Source organism: Galeopterus variegatus, unplaced genomic scaffold (genome assembly GCF_000696425.1).
Source record: "Galeopterus variegatus unplaced genomic scaffold, G_variegatus-3.0.2 Scaffold3551, whole genome shotgun sequence".
In the NCBI taxonomy this organism is placed as follows: domain Eukaryota; kingdom Metazoa; phylum Chordata; class Mammalia; order Dermoptera; family Cynocephalidae; genus Galeopterus; species Galeopterus variegatus.
In genome coordinates this window covers 159,529-179,294 of record NW_007729662.1, presented here as the reverse complement: position 1 = coordinate 179,294, position 19,766 = coordinate 159,529, and the positions used below count along the sequence as shown (strand labels likewise).

General features: G+C 45.8%; 1 protein-coding gene across 1 annotated transcript in view; it reads left to right on the top strand.

Annotated features, from left to right (window-relative positions):
• Positions 1-19,565, top strand: part of LOC103601014 (chromosome unknown open reading frame, human C10orf11) — a 34,024-nt gene extending 14,459 nt beyond the window's left edge. Inside the window, exons 4-5 of the mRNA XM_008585397.1 lie at positions 9,227-9,344; positions 19,046-19,565. Coding sequence (XP_008583619.1) covers positions 9,227-9,344; positions 19,046-19,132 — 205 coding nt within the window. The 3' untranslated portion in view covers positions 19,133-19,565. The remainder of the gene's footprint in view (positions 1-9,226; positions 9,345-19,045) is intronic.
• The last annotated feature ends 201 nt before the right edge of the window (positions 19,566-19,766 follow it).

Sequence of the window (19,766 nt, the reverse complement as noted above, 5' to 3'; positions counted from 1 at the left end):
TTTGTACTTTAACTTCATTTTCTAGGGTTCTTGATTAAGTTTCTATAGAGGTGTTAGACTGTTTTGAAACTATCTCAGAACAAACCTCTAAACCTACTTAAAAAAATGTATTAAATCTTTCCTCATCGTGAAGATTTTCACTTGAGATGTGATTCTATAGGTTTGAATATGAGTTCTGTTCGGAGAAATGTGGTTAAAGTCCAGCAGGGGAATACTTCACCCACTTCTAAGTCATCACTTTAAGTTGCTTAATCACTTAGAACTTCATTTGCTTATTTAATACTCTTATCATCTTTGAAGCATTTGGAACGCTGATTTCAGGTGTGAGGAGGTCACTTAAAGCATATTTTATCTTCTTGCTGCAACTTATTTTAAGATATATCTTGGATGGGTCAAGCAAGTTCAAGAAAATTCTCCCAATAAACATTTTTAGGAAACCAAACTTTGGGAAATTCTCATTTATTTTCTGACTTTATATTTCTGTGTTTATTTTTTTTAAATAACCTAATAAATGTTATATATGTGTATGTATGTGCATATTGCATATATATGTCTACATGTGTGTGTATAGGATCGTACATGCACACACACATGCACACATGTTTGTTCATTTATTTATCCATGAAGCCAAAAAGCTGTATGTAAATCCACTGTAGGCAAGTTTTTGTTTTTTTTCTAGAATGAGAGCGGTAGAGTGAGGGAAGTTTCCAATTCCACTGTATTCTATTTGGTCTCAGATAGAAGGCTTATCAGGTTGTAAAGGAAAAGAAAAACTAGTACTGTTTTTTTGTTGTTGTTATTGTAACTGTTTACATTGGCAGTTGTTGTTAAAATGCTAAGACCCATGGTGTAAGGAGTTAGGTCAGAGGATCTAACGTGGGGTCCACCTTTGCCAGTGGGACCATTAACGTGGGGAGGATAGTCTAGCTCAGCAGTCCAAATAAGGATGTTCCTCTGAAGCATCCGAGCCATTCCGACGTAACAAAACAGTCCGCAGGAGATTCTGATGTTCAGTTGGCTCTAGCATCCTGAGACACACTGCTCCTGAGCAGGTATGGTTCTTCCTTCACCGTCTCTCTCCATTCTCTATATTCCATCTGGTATATTTCTCTCCCTACTTCATATATTTTAACATCTAGAGAATAGGTTGCAATGGATAAGGTCTGAGTTTTTGTCTCTTGAAGGCTCATCAACACCTAAATTAGTGTTGGAATAGAAAAGGGGCTTGGTACTGTTTGCTGGGGGTGGCGTGACACTCCCTTTCCCTCACAGGAGCTGAGTACCTCATAGGTAGATGCAGGACCTTTGGGCACCTCAAATGCCCACTGCCATTTGGAATCAGATCCATTTGGATGTCAACAACTGCAGTTAACAGGGGAGGGACTATCATTCAGACTCAATCCAGCCCTGGTTGTGGGTCATGATTCCTCAGGGAGGGCTTGATGCTATGAGTGCCCCATCCCGTGGGCGAGCCTGGCCACCCTCTGAACCTGTCCTCCCCACCCCAGATCTGTTTCCCTGGAAAGACTTCAGGGATGGGGCTGGGAAGGGTCTTCGTCAGGGCACCTGTGACTAAGTTGCCATGAAGGGATGGGTTCTAGAGGCCGTACCCAGCCAAAATCATGTCTAGTCAAAATTACTTTAATAAATCCATGAACCCACGACAGCAAGATGCTTACACTCTGAGAGAAGCAGGAACCGAGAACAGCAGAGAGCACATGAAATGTGTGCCCACCCAGTTCCACGTTCACTGCGTGGCATCTGATGGAGTGGGACAGTGGGCAGATTCTCTGGCACACGTAGATTTTGTATTCATTCCGTGTTTGAGTTTTTTTTTTTTTTCCTTTTTGTCTTTTTTACTGACCGGTAACGGGATCGCAACGCTCGGTGTCGCACCCGGACCGGGACCGGCAACGGGATCGCAACCCTCGGTGTTGCACCCGCACCGCGCTCAGCCAGTGAGCGGGAACCGGTCTCCACATGGGATCCGAACCCTCAGCGGGAGCGCTACCGCGCTCCCAAGCGGCGCACTCTCCAGTGCGCCACCGGGCCGGCCCGTGTTTGAGTTTTTATTGTTGGTTTGATAACTCTTGTATTTTTGAGAGATGAATGTGTGCACAACACAGCTCCAGCCTGTGGTGTGTGAGCAGCTCCACAGCGGGAGCGCTGCCGCGCTCCCAAGCGGCGCACTCTCCAGTGCGCCACCGGGCCGGCCCATGTTTGAGTTTTTATTGTTGGTTTGATAACTCTTGTGTTTTTGAGAGATGAATGTGTGCACAACACAGCTCCAGCCTGTGGTGTGTGAGCAGCTCCACTTTGCTTGTCCTGGAGTTTGTTCTTTACACTCCTGAGGATTTCACAACACAACTTCTGAATCCAGACTTCTTGTGGCATTTGTGTTTATACAAAGTGATGCAGCTGCTTTTTTTTTTCTTTTGGTGAAATATTTTCCTGGCCCTTCATCCACAAAGCTTAAGGTCTGCCTTCCTTCTAGCTGTTACCCAGAGCCTACTAGTAGATAGAGCCTCAATGTAAATTTATGTGACATTTTCACTAGAAAATTGCTTAAAAAATGAGTGATATTTCTACGGTTTACTGTTTTTCACTTTAAGTACATTTTCTGACAATATGTCTTCTATTAATCATTTAAGCAATAGTTGGAGCCTTAAAGGAGTGTATTCAGAAGCAAGAACCCATGGTTCATTTAGTGCTGTCTAAAAAATTTTTTTATTGATTGGCATCCTGTGTGGTTATGTGATGTAATATTTATAATATGTCACCCAGCCATACATCAAAACAAGTATGTCTGTTGTTTCATTTCCATGGGAGATGTTGATTTCAAAGAGGTCAGCCCAGTTTTAGGTGACATTGTGGCCAACCGCTGGACCAGAAATGGGAAGTAACTAAATTTATGTAGTTATTGGAAATGGCGTCACAGATGCTTGGGTTTCTGCTGAGTTTTTCCTCCCCTCCCCCCAGGTTCACGTCTTCTGCTTCCTCACTTACCCCTTGTGCACCTCGTTGGATTTTCTTGGCACACGTCCCCACAGTAAAACGGGCTCATTAAATTTGTATGTGAGCATGAACGTACTACCAAGTTGCTGAGTTGTGCCCCGGCCTTGCTGGGCAGCAGCAGAACCATGCCTGGGGTTTTTCTGTGCCATTCGTCATAGATCTTGGCAGAGTAACGTCCATTGCCATGTTATTGCAGGAGCTTAAGCCTGCCTGTGCTTTGCCGTGTGCACACACTGTGCTGCTGTTTTGGGATGAATGTTGAATGGAGGTGAATGTGATAATCAGCAGCCTTCAGGATTTGGGCAGAAAGAGAGCAGCGAGGCCAGGCTTGGTCTCAGCGACCACCACAGTGCTAAGAAACCCCTGAGGGCCTCTTGCAGACTTCAACACTGGCCAATATAATAAACCAAGTATGGGGAACTTGGATGCCCGGCATCGTCGCTTTCTGTCTTCCCTTGCAATCGTTCTTTTTCCTCTTTCCACAGAAAGAACAGTGCACTGCAGGTCAACAGTAGACAAGTGCTGGACTTACCTTTCAAATGAGGGAGTTGGTCTCACCTTCTTTTTGCTCCACTTCTGTGGCTAAACCTTGTATCATTCATTCTTTCCTGCCACTCCGGTCTCTGATTGGCCTCTCCTTTCTCCCTCCTCCCTGTAGGTTCCTCTGTATTCTTTACAATTTTAAATTATTTAAAACGTGACACCCTTTCTTTGTTCCCTGGCAGGGAGCAGCCTTGGGGCCTGCCCAGTGTCTGCAGCACTCAACCAGGGGGGAGGGGGGAGGGACCCTCCATCATCTGTTGGCCGTCCTGTGCTGCCACCATTTCCCAGCGAATAGGAGCTGTAAAACTTGTGGCTTACATAACCCAGCTAGCATTCTCCAGCTAATCTACAATCTGGGCTTTGAAGATCACAAAAAAGCAAAGGTCACGACCCAGAGATCAAAGTGTCAGAAGCCCACAGAGTAATTGCCGGTTACCCTCCGCAGAGGGCCTTGGTCCGTCCTGTGGGTGTATTGTTTGCACAGAGACTTCAAACGTGCTGCCGGTGAACTGTGAGGAAAATCAGCTGGCCTTTGCCAGTTGTCAGGCATTCATTAATGCTGTAGGTGAGCTCACCTCGGCTCATTAGAGTGAGATCATTGTCATCTCTCTGAGCATCTGGAGTTATTCTACTCGCAGTGTTTGTTCATTACTCTTTGGTCTTTATTGGCTTTTTCTCATAGTCCTTTACTTGGAGGTGTGGCGGGTGCTTATATAAAGAACTTGGAGTAACAAGAAAGGACAATATAGATGTATTTATTGTAAATCAACCTCGAGGTACGTAGAATTCAAGCAAGGTAAGTTTGAAGGAGCTTAGATATTATTTGGCTCGTCCCCTTCATTGCACAGAGAGAGAAACTGAGACTCAGAAAGGTGGCAGAGATGGAGCCAAGATCACACAGCAAGACAAGCTCAGACTCTGGGCTATTTTCTCCACCCTGTTAGTCACCAAGTCTTTCGTTATGAAGACCTCCCTTCCTCTTCATTTTCTCCCCCACACGTTAGACCGTTGCTAAGTGTATTATTATTAGTCTGACACAGTAAGCAGTTTGTCGGTGCTTTTGATCAACATGGGATAACCAGTGTTACCAAATGGAGTTGATGTAATCTAGTCAACAGGAAAGAAGCATGACGTGTTGTTGGCATTCTCACCCTCTTCTGTTAAGCTTTGTGAAAGATAGAGAACAGTCACAGATCACCCATTGCTACCTTCTGGGGCCCAAAGTTGGCATCAGTAGATTGCACCATGTCTCCTCAGCCCCCATGCATGGGAGCAAGAAGGCAGCGAGAAGTGATGTGAAGAAGCGTAGGAAGCTGTAAATGGAAGAAAGCCCCAAAATGCCAGTGACTCCCATGCCCAGCTCCTCGAGGGGTGGAAGCTTGGTATTTCTTGAACAGAATCTCAGAGAAAGAACATGGCAGCCAGTCCCACTGGCCGACAGTGGAGACGGCGTGGGCTTCGCTGTGGTTGTGCCGTGTGGTTGGGCAGCAGTTGTGGGCAGGAGGAAAGCACATCCTCCTCTCTCGCTGAGGTCTGGCTGAAAAATGCCAGAGGATCAGGTAGGAGCAGAGAAAGTTGGTTTTGGAGCAAAAAAGAAAAAGAAAAGAAAAAATGAATAAGGCTTTCTGTTGTTCTCTTTCTTCCCCTTGTGGGCAGGAGGAAAGCACATCCTCCTCTCTCGCTGAGGTCTGGCTGAAAAATGCCAGAGCATCAGGTAGGAGCAGAGAAAGTTGGTTTTGGAGCAAAAAAGAAAAAGAAAAGAAAAAATGAATAAGGCTTTCTGTTGTTCTCTTTCTTCCCGTACAAGTTTTAGCTCTCTTTTTAGAGGAGTCCTTTAAGAAAATGGAACATTCTATATAAAATGAGAGAACCTGAAAAGTTTTGTCTGTCGGTCTCTCACTCTTAGAAAACCTGTTTCCGAGGAGAGACAAATGAGACTGAAAACACCTTCCCCAAATCCCCACTCTCCTGCCTGTAACCTCACGTTCCATATCACAGCCAAGAGTGCCTCTGCTTCCCGCTGCCCCAGCCACCTTCAGAAGGTCAGGAAAACTGGACTTGCCCTCTGCAGCTAGGGACGTGAGACTTAGAACTTAGACGGATCTCTTTTCATTAAGCACTGCCCTGGCTTAACAAGCAGTTTTATAAATCTGAAGCTGTCTCTGGGTGTCGCAGGATTTATGGACGGGGGTTTCTGCCATAAAGTGGTTTATGACGGCTGCCTTCTGTGTTATTAGTAGCTGTCTCTTCCTTCAACCATTGCTGTTTGATAATAGCTTTAAAACACCCAGAATTACTTACCTGCAAGCCCCATTCCCAATAGCCCCTGTTGACAGTCTGAATAAGTTTACTGCCCTTTTGTTGTACTTTACCTTCAAAACAAACTGATTGAACCATCAATAGCTCGTGGAAGCTGACAGAGGGATGTCATCTGGACTAGCCCTTGTGATTGCAGGTTATCTGGGGGAGTTAACCTTCCCGCATTGTTAACTGAAATGTTTTATGTACTATGCAACTTTAGGATATGGCTGTGATAACCCCAGTAACTAAGTAATACATCACGGTAAAGAGATTTTGGTGCAACAAATAACCCTGGATTAAATTTACAAGGGTTGAATTGATATTGTAAAAGCCTTCATTCTGTGGCTTCGGGAATCCTCTCTTGTATTTTTATGGCAAACTTGTATTACACTCAGGATTGAAGCTGTGGCTTTTGACACCCTGACACGACCAAGAACAAAAGGAAATAGATCTCCCAAGACCAGGATGGGACAGGCAGGCAGGAAGCCCACTGACTTATCACTTAGCAATAATGTTTGGAGTCAGTTGCAAGCCACCAAGGGGCAAGACGATCTGGTAGATGTGGCTGCTTTCTGGGCTCTGTGTACCACAGACGTTGGGGCAGGGCAGATCATTAGCAGAACTGGGAAGGAGACTCGTCACCACCCTCATAATTCCCAAACTGTTAGTCCTCATCATGTTATTTTTACTAGGACATTGGTTTGTAGCAGCAGCATCACCTGGGAAGTTATTAGAAACATAAATTCCAGGCCCCACTCCAGACCTAGTGAATCAGAAACTCTGGGGACAGGCCCAGACATCTGTGCTTTAACAGGAACCCAGGGCATGCTAATGCCCACTCAAGCTTGAGGACCACTGTGCTAGATTATAAACTCACCGAGGGCAGAGGCCTCGCCTCTTGTTCATCCCAATTCTCAGCCCAGCACAGCTGCTGGCAGGGGTAGCTGCTCAGCAACCACTTCTTGAATGAGTGAATGTGTGAGTCAGGAAATGAAAGAAGAGGCCTCTAATGGAGGAACTTTGGGCCCTGGGCCGAGTCTCAGACTGAACTCTTTGGGGCAAGTCTTTCTAGTGTTCTTCAAACCTCTCCAAGCAGCGACCTCCTGGGAACCAGACTGGCCCTCAGGGTGGGAAGCACGTCACCCGTAGTTTCAGGGGTGACTGGCAGCCTATGTCATGTCTCTCGATTGTATAAGAAGAGTGCTCTAAAAACAGCAGCTCTTTGTCATCTGAAATTTTTAACTAGCTCAAAAGCCAGCACCTCTCTCTCTTTCTCCTTTGATTTCAGGGCTGTGATCCAAAGTGAGGCAAAATGACAATGTGCGGTCTGTTGTCATCATGGTTTCTGCCAGCCCTGTGAAGGCATCTTTCACTCCATCATTAAACACTGGCTGATTTTCTAATACTGATGTTTTCTTCACCTGAATATTCATCTTTTCCCACCCTACACTTAGTGGGTGTCTTTACTCCTTTGAGCGTCACTCCTGACATATTGTTTCTGTCTGTACATGTCTTTATTTGAAAGAATCTGTTGTCATCAAGACTTTGCTGCTATAGGAAGAAGATGGAAGTTTTCTCTGCCATTGACTGAGGCCGGTGGGAGTTCCACTGGAGGATGGAAAGGGCCCTTTGTGGCACTTTCTTGATTTTGGATAAGGTTAGGGGGTGTTGGAGAGGGAAGGGAGAGGCTCAGAGAGAAATACGAAAGATAGTAATAGATTGAGGCCCGGAAGGAACTGGGAAGTAGATAGTCAAACTTCCAAGACCTCAGGATTGGGGCAGGCATTTCTGGGGGAGGAAAAGTATATCTCAAAAGAACTTCAGAGTGTTTGACTTTAACCGTCAGTGAAATGAAGGTCATTACTGGAGGCTGTACACTGCTGTCTCTGGCTTTTGAGTGATCAGCCAAGTTTTTTACTGGGACAAGCATGTAAGGGCCGCTTGGTGATGTCAGACCATCCTCTGAATGTGGGAGCTGGCCCTGGGAGCACTGCATGCCACAAGTACCAGCTGCACTGAGAAAAAGCTAAGTGCTTGGGCTTCTTTAGGGTTTGGTTCTTTGAAGCCTACTTGAGTTTTCCTGCTTTTCCTTTTCCCTTTAGTTTTCAGTCATTCGTGAGGCCCCTTTTTCTGTGCTCCCAACTACTCTGTGCATAACCTCAATCTTAGCACTTTGCTGCTCTGATTTCTAATTTCCCTGTGTGAATGCATCTTCCCCATTAAACTGAGAACAGCTTTGGGAGCCAGAACCATGTTGTAATCAGCTCTGTATCCCTAGGGCTTGGCACATAGTAGGTGCTCAAGAAATATTAGTGCAACTGAAAGGAACTGGTATGTTATTGACATGGTGACATTGGGTCACTTCTTTCTAAGCAGAAGAAGATCTAAACAGTTTCTTGCTTGACTGATGGAATATGGGGGCCTGATGGAAAGCATTTGGGTTGGTGACTGTCACCAAGGAGGGAGAAATATAGGTACATGTCTGTACCTTGTAAGTATGTATTTATGTGTTTATATACCTATACCCTGGCCAACTAGATCATCTCATCAACTCTGTATACACCTACCTGAGGACAGTCCATCACACAAGTAGTCACTGGCTTATGTCTGGAGCCCACATGGATGTCAGAGAGTATTTGCAGGGGAATGGAGAGCATGTAGCCTTTGGTGGGCTATTAGTATCCCTTAGAAACCAACTCCCTTGTTTCTCCTTGACAAAGATAATCTTCATAGTGCCAGTGTGGAAATAACCCGGTGATGATGAGAAGAAAGTCCTCAAGACCTCTGCTTAACTCCTCAAGGAAGCACTTCTCAGCTGCGTGATCCTTTCTTCCATCCCAGCATCATCCAGGTTATTACAGTCTAGTTTATTGTCCCGGATGGCAAGTCAAAGTCTCCTGTCTCAGCTTTAAATTGATAGTCTGCAGTTGTCTCAGAGATGACAGTGTTACAGATGACCTGTCGGCGTGACAATGATAAAGGATACAATCAAGCTGTAGGTTAGTTTTACCAAAAACTGCCTGTGTAGCAAAGAAGCTGGGCCCATTTCCCAGAATGGAAGGAAGGGATACATTGACAGGGTCCTACTGGCTAACCCAGGGGGCAGGTGTGTGTTATCTCTGAGTCCAGTATGGCCATTAGTGTATGCTTCTGAAGTCTAGTTGTGTGTCTTTGTAACATGTAACCATTTGGACTTCCCCAAAGGGAAATTGTTCATTTTTAGTGAAAGAAGACAGGAGAAGCACTCACTAAGATCTAAACTCCCGAAGACTTAATAGTGTGGATTCTGGAGGATCAAACAGATTGTCTGGGTCTTTGAGGCTGTCACCCCAACCTTCCTGAGTTGTCTGTAACCCTCCTCTTCCAGATGCTTTGTTCTGCACAAGCTGCCCAACTTGAAGTTTCTGGATGCCCAGAAAGTAACCAGACAAGAACGAGAGGAGGCTTCGCTGAGAGGGGCCTTCATGAAGGTGGTGAAGCCCGAGGTGAGCTGCCTACTGCTTGGTCCTCACAAAGGATTTACAGCTCATGGCATTGGTTATGCCTCAGAGCACAGAGGATGCCCCCCTTGTGTGTGTGAATGCAGGCGGGATCTCATACTGGGGGGTTATTCACATGTACATCGTTGGTCAAACATGATATAGGACTGGGTATAACTTGGATCTTCTAAGGGGACCTTATATGTGAGGTGGTCTTGCCCAGATGGCTGTTTTACCAACAAAGCAGCAGTGGTGATGTTCTGGGGGGAATTTGAGGCCTCCTTCTGGAAGATGTTTCTAAAGTGGGGCCTTTGCAGGTCTGAAGCTGAAAATGGAGAAAGAGGAAAGGACTGGGCCTTTACAGTTTCTGGGGTTGGTAGGATCCTCTAGTACTTCAGAGGGGTCCCTTCTTTCTTGCTACTAAAGGAGAGCTGGGGGAAAGTGATTTTTCCCATCACAGGCAAAGGCTCAACAGCTCTCCGAGATATTGTTAGCATGGAAGGCAGTATTTTCTGACAGCGTGTCCATGGACTGGTGTGTGCTCCCCACATGTAGCTCTCCAGAGCTCATTGCAATGGTGTTTACTGAGCTTTCCTCTACCAGCTGGGTCTGCATGGAGGCTGTGTAAGTGAATGTGGGCAGCGTGTCCATGGACTGGTGTGTGCTCCCCACATGTAGCTCTCCAGAGCTCATTGCAATGGCGTTTACTGAGCTTTCCTCTACCAGCTGGGTCTGCATGGAGGCTGTGTAAGTGAATGTGGTGTCATCCTAATGGCAGTTCTGATGAGGCAGGGGAGATTTGGATTGGGGTCTTGGATTCAGACGCAAGGAGATTTTTAAGGACATGAACAGTTATCTCTTTGGGAGGAGTTGGGGTTGTTCAGTGAAGCCAGAGGCTGGGGAATGGACCTGATGACCCCCGATGACCTCTTTGGAGAACTTTCACCACCCTGGGGCTCTGTCACCTCCCAGTAGATTGCAGCTTGTGTGTAGAAAAATGCTGGCACAGAAATCCTAGAGGTCTACTTTGTTTTCAGTTAGTGACTTATAACAGTCTGCATGTACATTGGAAGTGATTAAGGGGGAACAAGAACAAACAAAAACAAAACAGAACAATGAAACCTCTTTATCAAGTTGCTCAGCTGACAGCAGACCTCAGGCCCCTTTCTTTCCTGAGTCCATGAGGTGCAACTTATTTCCCCGTTATGCTGAATAAAATTGCTAACAGTTGTGGAAATATACAACATGGAGGGTATAATACTGGCAGGTAAGTGTATTGTTACCTGTTTCAGCATGTGGGAAATTGAGTGATTCATTTCGTAGCTATTAAAGTGTTAACAGTTCTCCTTACCGAGGCACAGGTGTGCACGAGGTATTGCACTGACCGCCTTTAGTTATTCCAGCTTTTGTAATTTTGTCCAAATGAAATAATTTATTTCTTGGCTTCCTTCCCCACCCCCCCCTTTTTTTGGTGAAAACGTTCCAGAGACAGCTGGCATCACCAAACTCAGCAAAAGCACAAGTGAACCCTTGGCGATATCTTGCCTTATTATAAAAAACCTGCCTTTCTGCATTTCTCACCTTCATGCGTATAGAGGGGATCAGTATTTCTCCTGCTCTCCTTGTCTTTGACATGGGAAGCTCTGCATTGCCATCGGAAGGGGTAATAAATGTAACATCTGTGTTTGGATGGGGTTCTCAATACATGCCCGCCATTCTTCTTTCGTTTTTACTTTTTAGTTGACATGTGATAACTGCACACATGTATGGCGTACAGGGTGATATTTTGATACATGTATACAATGTGTGATGATCTAAGGTCTTTGTATACGGATTCGGGAATCCTCACATAACCCTGTAAGGTAGATGGAAGAGATCATTGTCTTACTTTAAAGATGAGGTAACTCAGGCCCAGAGAAGTTACCTGGGCTGCCCAAGGTCACCTGGCTTGTAATTGCTGGAGCTGGAGTTTTACCTGTGTCTGAACACCACGCCCACATTATCCTCACTGTGGGTTCTCGCCCCTGGAGCAGTGAGCTAAATATTTTCCCCACGGATGTCTTTGTTCAAACAAAACCTCATAGGAAGGCCTAAGTAAAGAACACAGGTAAAAGCAGGACTGTTCTGTTGAATAGAGATGGGGGAAATTGAAATTTTTGCCTTTGAAAGTGACTGGGAATGACTCTTTAAAATCCAGTATTACTGTTTCTCTGAGTCATTAGCAACATCAGCAGAAATGCTCTTCAGGGTCCCCAATTAGTTTCTAATCAATTATAGAATTAGCTCATTTGTGTGATTGACTCCAACATCCTTACTTACTGTATTATGCTTAAAAATGCCCATTAATTATTTGAGGAGAGAGACAAAAATAGTCTAATAAAGCATGAGGGCCTTTGATTCTTTTTGTGGAGTCACATGATTTCCAAACTGGAGGGGACTTTAGAAATTACCTGGTCTGTGCTCTCATTTTACGGAGAGGGATCTGGGAGAGGATGCAGTGTCCCAAGGCCCCACAGTCCTGTTGAAGCAGAAATGGGACCAGAACCTAGTGGTCTGGGCCTCTGGTTAAGTGCTCTGTTTTCCCCGTGGTCCTTCAAGTGCACAGGAGGATTCCTCTGTGTTCTCGGTTTCACATCAGGCTGTAGGCCTCTCTCCTGAATGGCAGGCAATTCCCTTTTGTCTGTTGTCTTCAGAGATATGCACTGGTACTTTCCTTGCCGATAGAGGCCAAATGAGCTTCTTGCTGAATTAATAAATTGGCATTAAAAAGGCTGGTTCTCGCCTGTTCACAGTGCACACAGACATATGTTTGTTCCTGTGCAGGTGTGTATATACACTTTCCATCTCATATATACATATGTATGTCCTGGGAGGTATGTGTACACCCGGAGTCGGCTTCTAAGTGGAGAGCAATTTCCTTCCTGAGTCCTGCAACGCTGTGCTGAACACACTTGGTGAAGACCTATTTTTCATAACGGAACAGGAATCTCAAGTTGGCTTCTGTCCTTTCCGAGGCAGCAGCCGCCTGTTGTGCTTATTCAGCAGAATGCTCTGATGGATGATCAAGGGGGCTGTGATTCGGGGAGCTGTGTTCATTTTATTCCTGACATAAAGTATTTGGGAGAATGGAAAATGCCTCTCCAATCACAGCCCTTGCCTTGGAGGTAGGGAACGGGCAGTCTGGGTGTTCTCAGCTGACACAAATGCAGAATCATCCAGGAACTAATAAAGCCCCTATGTCACCGAGGCTTCATTTGGTACCTGGCAGGCCCCGGTGCTTGAGTGCGAGTTCTCTCTTGCTTTCTTTCATGATGACACATTTCTCCTTGGCTGCTGCCTTTTGGTTTTTGTTGTTTCAAAGCTGCCTCTGTCTGGGCTCTGATTGTTCCATAGAAAGATGCTGTCGTTCGTTAGGAGGTGGTAACTATGTTACAATGGACTCTTCTAGAACGTCTCTGTGTGTGTGTGTGTGTGTGTGTGTGTGTGCGTCTCTGTGTGTGTGTGTGTGTGTGTGTGTGTGTGTGTGTGTGTGTATTACTTAATGCACCTGCAACAGCCAGGCTTTTCTCACCTCCCAGAATTTTAAAGAAAATCTATATCTTTGTTAAATATTGGCCATTGAATCCTGCTGTCGTCAACACAGAGAACACCACTCTGGATACAGAGAAGGTTGAGGCCCCAGTGAAAGGTTTCTGCAATGACCAGACCGTGACCCACTGGCCACACTGGGAAACATAGATCAAAGGGGTGCAGAGGCCCATCCAGGAGGGCGTGTGTGGTGGGACCGCCAGCCCTGCACATCAGAGAGACAGCTCAAAAATCCGACAGTCAGAATTGCTTAATTATGTCCTGGCTTTGTAATTATTCATCCCTGTTCTGGCAAAGAGCACAGTTGTCATTTCTTTGACATAATTATTTAAAGCTGAGCCCTCCTGTTTACAGGCATGTATACAAAGTTGGCTACCAACTGTTTAATCTTCAGAACCTTATAGAAACCACGGGGAGAGCCGCCACAGGGGGCCACTGGCCTGGGAATCACAGCCTATATTAGAAAATGTTTTGACCTGTGTATTTTTTGCTTGTATTTGTGGCCAATCTCTTATAGGTAAAGTGTGGTGATACATGTGCTGGTGAGTGTTTGTGTGTCCTTGACAATATATCGTGCTTTTCTTTGTGTTGATGTGCCTAGGTATCCCATCATATGTGGTTTGTGTATTTGTGTAGTTTTGTATAGCTTTATGTTTGTGTGTGGTATTTGGGTATTTGGGAGGGTGGGTTCTGGTGTGTGTGTGTATGAGAGAGACAGAGAAAGGAAGGGAGGGAGGGAGACAGAGAGATGTGTTGTGTTAAAGGAATAAACATAGCACATGCATCTTCTGGAAATCATTTTTGTTCTCACCCCCCCTTTTTTTTTCCTTTTTGTCTTTTTTCATGACCAGCAACGGGATTGCAACCCTCCGTGTCGCGCCCGCACCACGCTCAACCAGTGAGCAGACCGGTCTCTATATGGGATCCGAACCCTCGGTGGGAGCGCCACCGCACTCCCAAGCGGTGCACTCTACTGAGTGCGCCACCGGGCCGGCCCTGTTCTCACCCTTTAACTGAAAGTTGAAAGTTATTTGAGTCTCAGGATCATCTGCACCAGTGAGCAGACCGGTCTCTATATGGGATCCGAACCCTCGGTGGGAGCGCCGCCGCACTCCCAAGCGGTGCACTCTACTGAGTGCGCCACCGGGCTGGCCCTGTTCTCACCCTTTAACTGAAAGTTGAAAGTCTCAGGATCATCTGAACCATGACTACACGACACAGTCCTGCTCTTGACACTTGGGGTCAGGTCCTAACTCCCCTAGGTATCTTCACTTTCTTCCATACATGTCTATGTTTTGGGGTGTCTATGAAAAAGGCAACACAGGACAATGACAGAAAATGGAATCCCGGGAAAGCCAGCTTACTGTCAGGACAAGGAAGCCACTCATCCGTGGGGATGCCAGCTCCCTGAGGGCGGGGACTTTGCCTGTTGTGTTTGCTTCTGTGTCTCCAGCGCCTGGTATAAAGCAGAGGCTCAGTCAATACTCACCGTGAGAATGAACCGTGAACAACAGAGCATTTTGTAAGATTCATCACAAACGGTTGTACATTTTTTAATTGCCTCAGCATGGTCATCTGGAAAAATAGGAGACCATTGCCTTCAGCAAGTGTGATCATTTGAACCTGTGCACTGGCAGAAAAGACAGATTTGGTGTCGCATATTTGTTTTTCCAAAGGATTTACCCTGGGATTATTCACGATGGGAAAACCTGCGGCCACCACCACCCCGCACCCTGGCTTTTCCTTGGGTAGCATTTCTGGGGGAGGCTGTGTGCTCCCCATCACTCAGGGTGTCCCCTGAGCCCTCCTCTCAGGACCCACCTGCTCATAATTTAGGGCTATTAGGAAATAAGAGGGAGCTTCTCTAAGAAAATGTGATGGGGCACACACAAGTCTATGTAGGGTCAAATGAGAGTTTCCCTATCTTAGCTGCTATTGTGTTTCTTGTCTGTACCATAAAGGGCACTATCCAGTTACTTCTTTGGTTCACTTAATTGCTTTTTATTCCTAGCTTAGCTCTTTACTAAATGACAGTGCGTATGTCATCAGTATCTTCTGTTATCCGTATCTAGCCCAATTGCAAACACACAAAAGGTTATCAGAAACTACTTCTAGATTTTTTACAATTACTAACATTCACTCTGCACTCAATATTTTCAAGAATATACATTTTACATAAAGCCAGGGCACGCCCATAAATAAACATTGTAAACTACAAGTGCATGCAATTAGATAGGAAATTAGCCAATATATGTTGAAAGTTCTTTACAGTGCCAAACATTCAGGAAAAAAACTAAAAATGTTGGCTGATTTTCTGGATATTTCTAACTACCTGAATATGTTAGTGTTTCATCGTTCTTTTCTGTTTGTACACAGGTGTTTCTTGTCTAGAGACATATTCAGGTTCTATTTTCAGTTAGTTTATAGTAAATCTTGAAGGGAGGAAATTTTTAATTAATTTCCTTTTTGGAAAATGCTTAGCTGGTGTGTTTAGAAACAACTCTGGAAGCCAAACATTTGTAGTTTGTTTGTTTTTCATCCTTACTCCTGACTTCACAGTTTATGTTCATTTGAGGAGGAATCACGTAAGGATTTTGTAATTCTCTATTTTTTAGCACCATGGCATCCCGTGTCTTGAGTAAGTGCTTTCAGAGTATTGCTCTTTGGAGGTGATTTATGTAGCCTTGCATTTGGGTAGCAACCCTCTGAAATCAGTGATAGACTATTGCAGAAAAACTCTGTCTCCAGTGTCCTGGTGAAGCCCTATGTATGGAGAACTGGAATCCACAATAGAGAGGAAATAGTGAAACAGAATGTAGTGCTGGTGGCATCCTCCCAGAGCCAATCCCAGAAGCCCCTAGGGCCTGGCCAGGTGCTGATCTCATAGGAAAGACCACTCTCCTCCAATGCTGGGAGATCTGGTTGTGTCTTCGATGGAGCTGCTAGCTCTCAGAGCACCCAAACATCCCAGCTCCACAGCTCCAAACTCTCTTCCTCTTTTTGGCCTTTGAAATACATACTTTTGTCCAAATATATTTGGGCAAACACATGTCAAGAGGATCATAAAAGTAAGTGGCACTTTTTAAACATGGGGAATGAGATAAATATCCCTAGGATACTTTGTACAGCCTCTGGAACCCACCAATTGGGAGAAGTGTGGTAGATTGCATTATTTGGATAAAATTGTTCCTTTCTGCCCTTGCCCCCTAAGGAAGGTATCTGGCTAGGCTAAGGCCTGGAATCCTCACAGCGCCAATTGTCTAACTCTCTTAATCCTGTTCGTGACGCCAATTGTAAAGCTAGGTGACCACGCCAGTTGTCGGGCTCTTTTACCTGCTGGTAATCCTGCACCGACTGAGCTGATTGTTGAGCTAGGCATGGGTCTGGAGCTTCCAGACCCCTCAAGCCCATTCACAGACTGGGTCACAAACCCTTCATACGCCAGGCTGGGTCACCAGACCCCTTCATTCAGGTCTATGAGCTAGGTAACTGGCCAAAAGGTCCCTGGAGCCATAGGTTGGAAAGCATGGCTGTGCCGGACGGATGCTCGAGGCCAACACCTACCTGCCTGCTTCACTAAAATTCCTCTCTATCTCTATTTTCTCTCTGAAGAAGAACTCAAGAATCACAACAAAACTAAAAAGATACATTGGTACACAGGCACACTAACTACACACACACACACACACACACACACACAATTTGCTTGCAAAGGATGTGCTGCTGAACCACACCCAACTGGACCCGAGGTGAGGGCCCTGACCAAACTATTCTATTTTCCCCACAGGAGGAGTGCACGTCCCATCCCATTGTATTTGGCCTTGGCTATGTGACTCCTCAGCCAGTAGGGTATGCGTGGACATGCAGCCTGACGATTCCGGACCACGGCCTCATGAAGCACCACGTGTTTCCTCTTACCATTCTTGCAGATCTGCCATGTTCTATGAAAACAACACGAGAGACACACTGAGCAGACCTCCTGAACCTGACCTGAACCACAGACCTCCGCACTAGAAAGAAGTGCTCTTAATAAGCCACTAGGACTCTGAGCAGCAGTCTTGCTGTAGAAACACGACTAATACACTGGCAGGCCATATCATCCGTGCACCCTGCCCTCTGATGCTTTCCTGTCCACTTGAACCAGCTCCTAACTAGGACCCACTTGGGATTTAGTGAGGTTGATGTCAGTTGTTGATGCCACAGCACCAACTACTGCAGGCTCTCTGAATGTTTAACTAATTGGGACAGCAGGGCCAACCTGAGTATCAACTGGCTGCCTAGTGGTACGTTATTAGATGCATAGAAACTTTCCTGATTGGGGAATAAACAAAACGCCTAGCACACCTTAAGTGCCTACTGCCTACTAGATAACAATTTTATCTCTAATTTTCTCCCTAACCTTGAATTTACAAATGAGGAAACTGGTGATCAGAGAAGTTATATCCATCACCTAAAATTGTAGAGCAAGGTGGAATCAGGTTCTTCTTAGGTCTGCCTAGACCCCAAAGCCCATGCTCTTTCCCGTGTGTACCTTAAATTATTCTAGGAAGCAAAGTCATCCTCAGAGTTTGTGGTCTTTCCCTTGTAAACCTTAAATTTCATGAAGGCCTGAACATATGACGGGAGGCAAAGACAAAAGATCAGGAAGACCAGGAGATGGAGGGGAGTCAAAGGTAACTTTGTAACTTCCAATTTTGGCCTTGTGATCACTCCCTCCACCCATTTCGGTAAAATGCATAGATTAGGCAGGGAACCAGGAGCCAGGATGTGGAGGGCTTGTATGTTAGGCCAAGTTTGCAATTTCTTCTGAAGGTGAGAAGGAACCTTGGCAGGGTTTGAAGTGAGAGGAAAGTCTGGGTGGGAAGATCCCCGGGTGTCTGGGAGAAGGTGTGATAATGCCCTGTGCAGAGCAGAGCGGGTGCTTTGGTGATTTGGAAGTCTGTGCAAGAGCAGCTGCTGGCCTGAGGCTGCCCCCACATCCAGGCTGGTGTTGGTGCTCAGGGGGCTACAGGAATTAAAGAGCTGGGTCTGAGAGCTCTGTCTCTGGGACTGCAAGAAAGGATCTGGGTGGTCACAAGCAGCTTGGATGCTGGGGTGATGAGAAAGCCAATGGCTGGTGGAGACCCAGTAGTCACTCCCCTGGTGATAAGTCCATGGCATTCCAAAATGTCCTTTGACATGTTCTTGCTCAAAAGCTGCTGTCCCCTATGGTATCAGTTGTCCTATTTTTTTTTTTCCTTTTTTGTCTTTTTTCGTGACCGGCAACAGATCGCAACCCTCAGTGTCGCGCCTGTACCAGACCGGGACCGGCAACGGGATCGCAACCCTCAGTGTTGCGCCCGCACCTCGCTCAGCCAGTGAGCGGCCGGTCTGTATGTGGGATGCGAACCCTCGGCGGGAGCGCCACCGCACTCCCAAGCGGCGCACTGAGCTGGCCCCAGTTGTCCTATTTTTAATGAGTGAATTTAAGGCTTCTTAACTGGGCCATGAAAAATCCTCATTCGTGTGATCACTGGTAATGATTGAGATGGAGCCTTAATAGCTGATTGTGTCTGTTATCTACACATCATCAGCTTAATGTTTTCTCAATTCATTTTGGAAGAGGGTTTTTGGCATTTTGCTTTTGAAATTTAGGTTCTTTTTATTATTTTTTTTTTAAATTAAGCTTGAAAGCAAAGAGAAGAGGAGGAAAGGCAAATAAAGATGCTTTCTTAAGAGACTGGGTTCTTGGAGGGTAAACTTGGGGTACTTGCCCAAAGTTACCCATATTTAAAACTAATGTTACCCCGGGTTCTGTGTGCAGCTTCAGGGCTTGGCAGGGGCTGTCCCCAGCGGTGGGTGCACTGTGAGTTCCAACACCCCCTTATCCTCGTCCTTGGAATGCTTTTCTCCACTGCCTGCCCCACCCCTACCGATTCTGTGCTTTGAAGCCTGAGGATTCCTGGCCAGTGATAAGGAAGAGTGGGTTGGAAATGCGGGGTAAACTAATCTAGGAATGGAGAGAAAAGGCCAGCAACTGACGTATGAGTGAAGGGAGGATCACGACGTCACTGGAGTCCCCTCCCTTCAGTGGGACCAGGGCCTTGCTGTCTATCCTTCTGAACTCGGTGTCTCCACAGAGCTCTGCCCTGCTTGGAAAGCCTCTTCTGGGTCCATGGAAACATCAGGTTGTAGGGACCGAACCCTCAGGCAGTTGGGCGCCCTAGAAGGCCCGCAGGATGAATGGGTGAGCAGTCAGCCACACAGATGCCAGGCCACCGGGGAAAATCATGAACATTGTTCTGAAGCTAACTTCGATTACATGTTAATGTTCTCTGCAACTAATTCCACGGTTAAGGAAGAAGGAGAAAATGGGGATGGCATGGTCTCATTTTCTACTCTGGAGTTCTGGTTATTTCCAAACTGTCTGCTACTAATGGCGGACAAGAAGAGCGAACCTTGAGAGGAAGATAGAGAAGAAAACTCGCACAAGCTTGGTGATGAAAGGGATGTTTCTGATACGTGTCATTTCCTTGCTCTTTTTCTTGTCCCCAAAAGCAAAGTTGTGGATGAGATAAAGTACTAAGATAATCTCAGGTTATCCAATTTAAACAGAGTTAAAAAGTCTTTGCATAGTTTGAAATAAAAATCTGATCTGTTTGTCCGAGTGTGGCTAATATGTATTTTTGGGGTATCCTTTGGGCGAGTACCGAGCAGGATTGCACCAAGTAAATACCAGTATGTGGTACGAACTCAAGTAATGGTACTTCCTTCTTCTACACGGTGGGCTTGGCGAGGGGCCAAATGCTCGGAAGAGAGTTTGTTCTCATTTTTAAAAAATGATCTGTACCCCTAGAGATG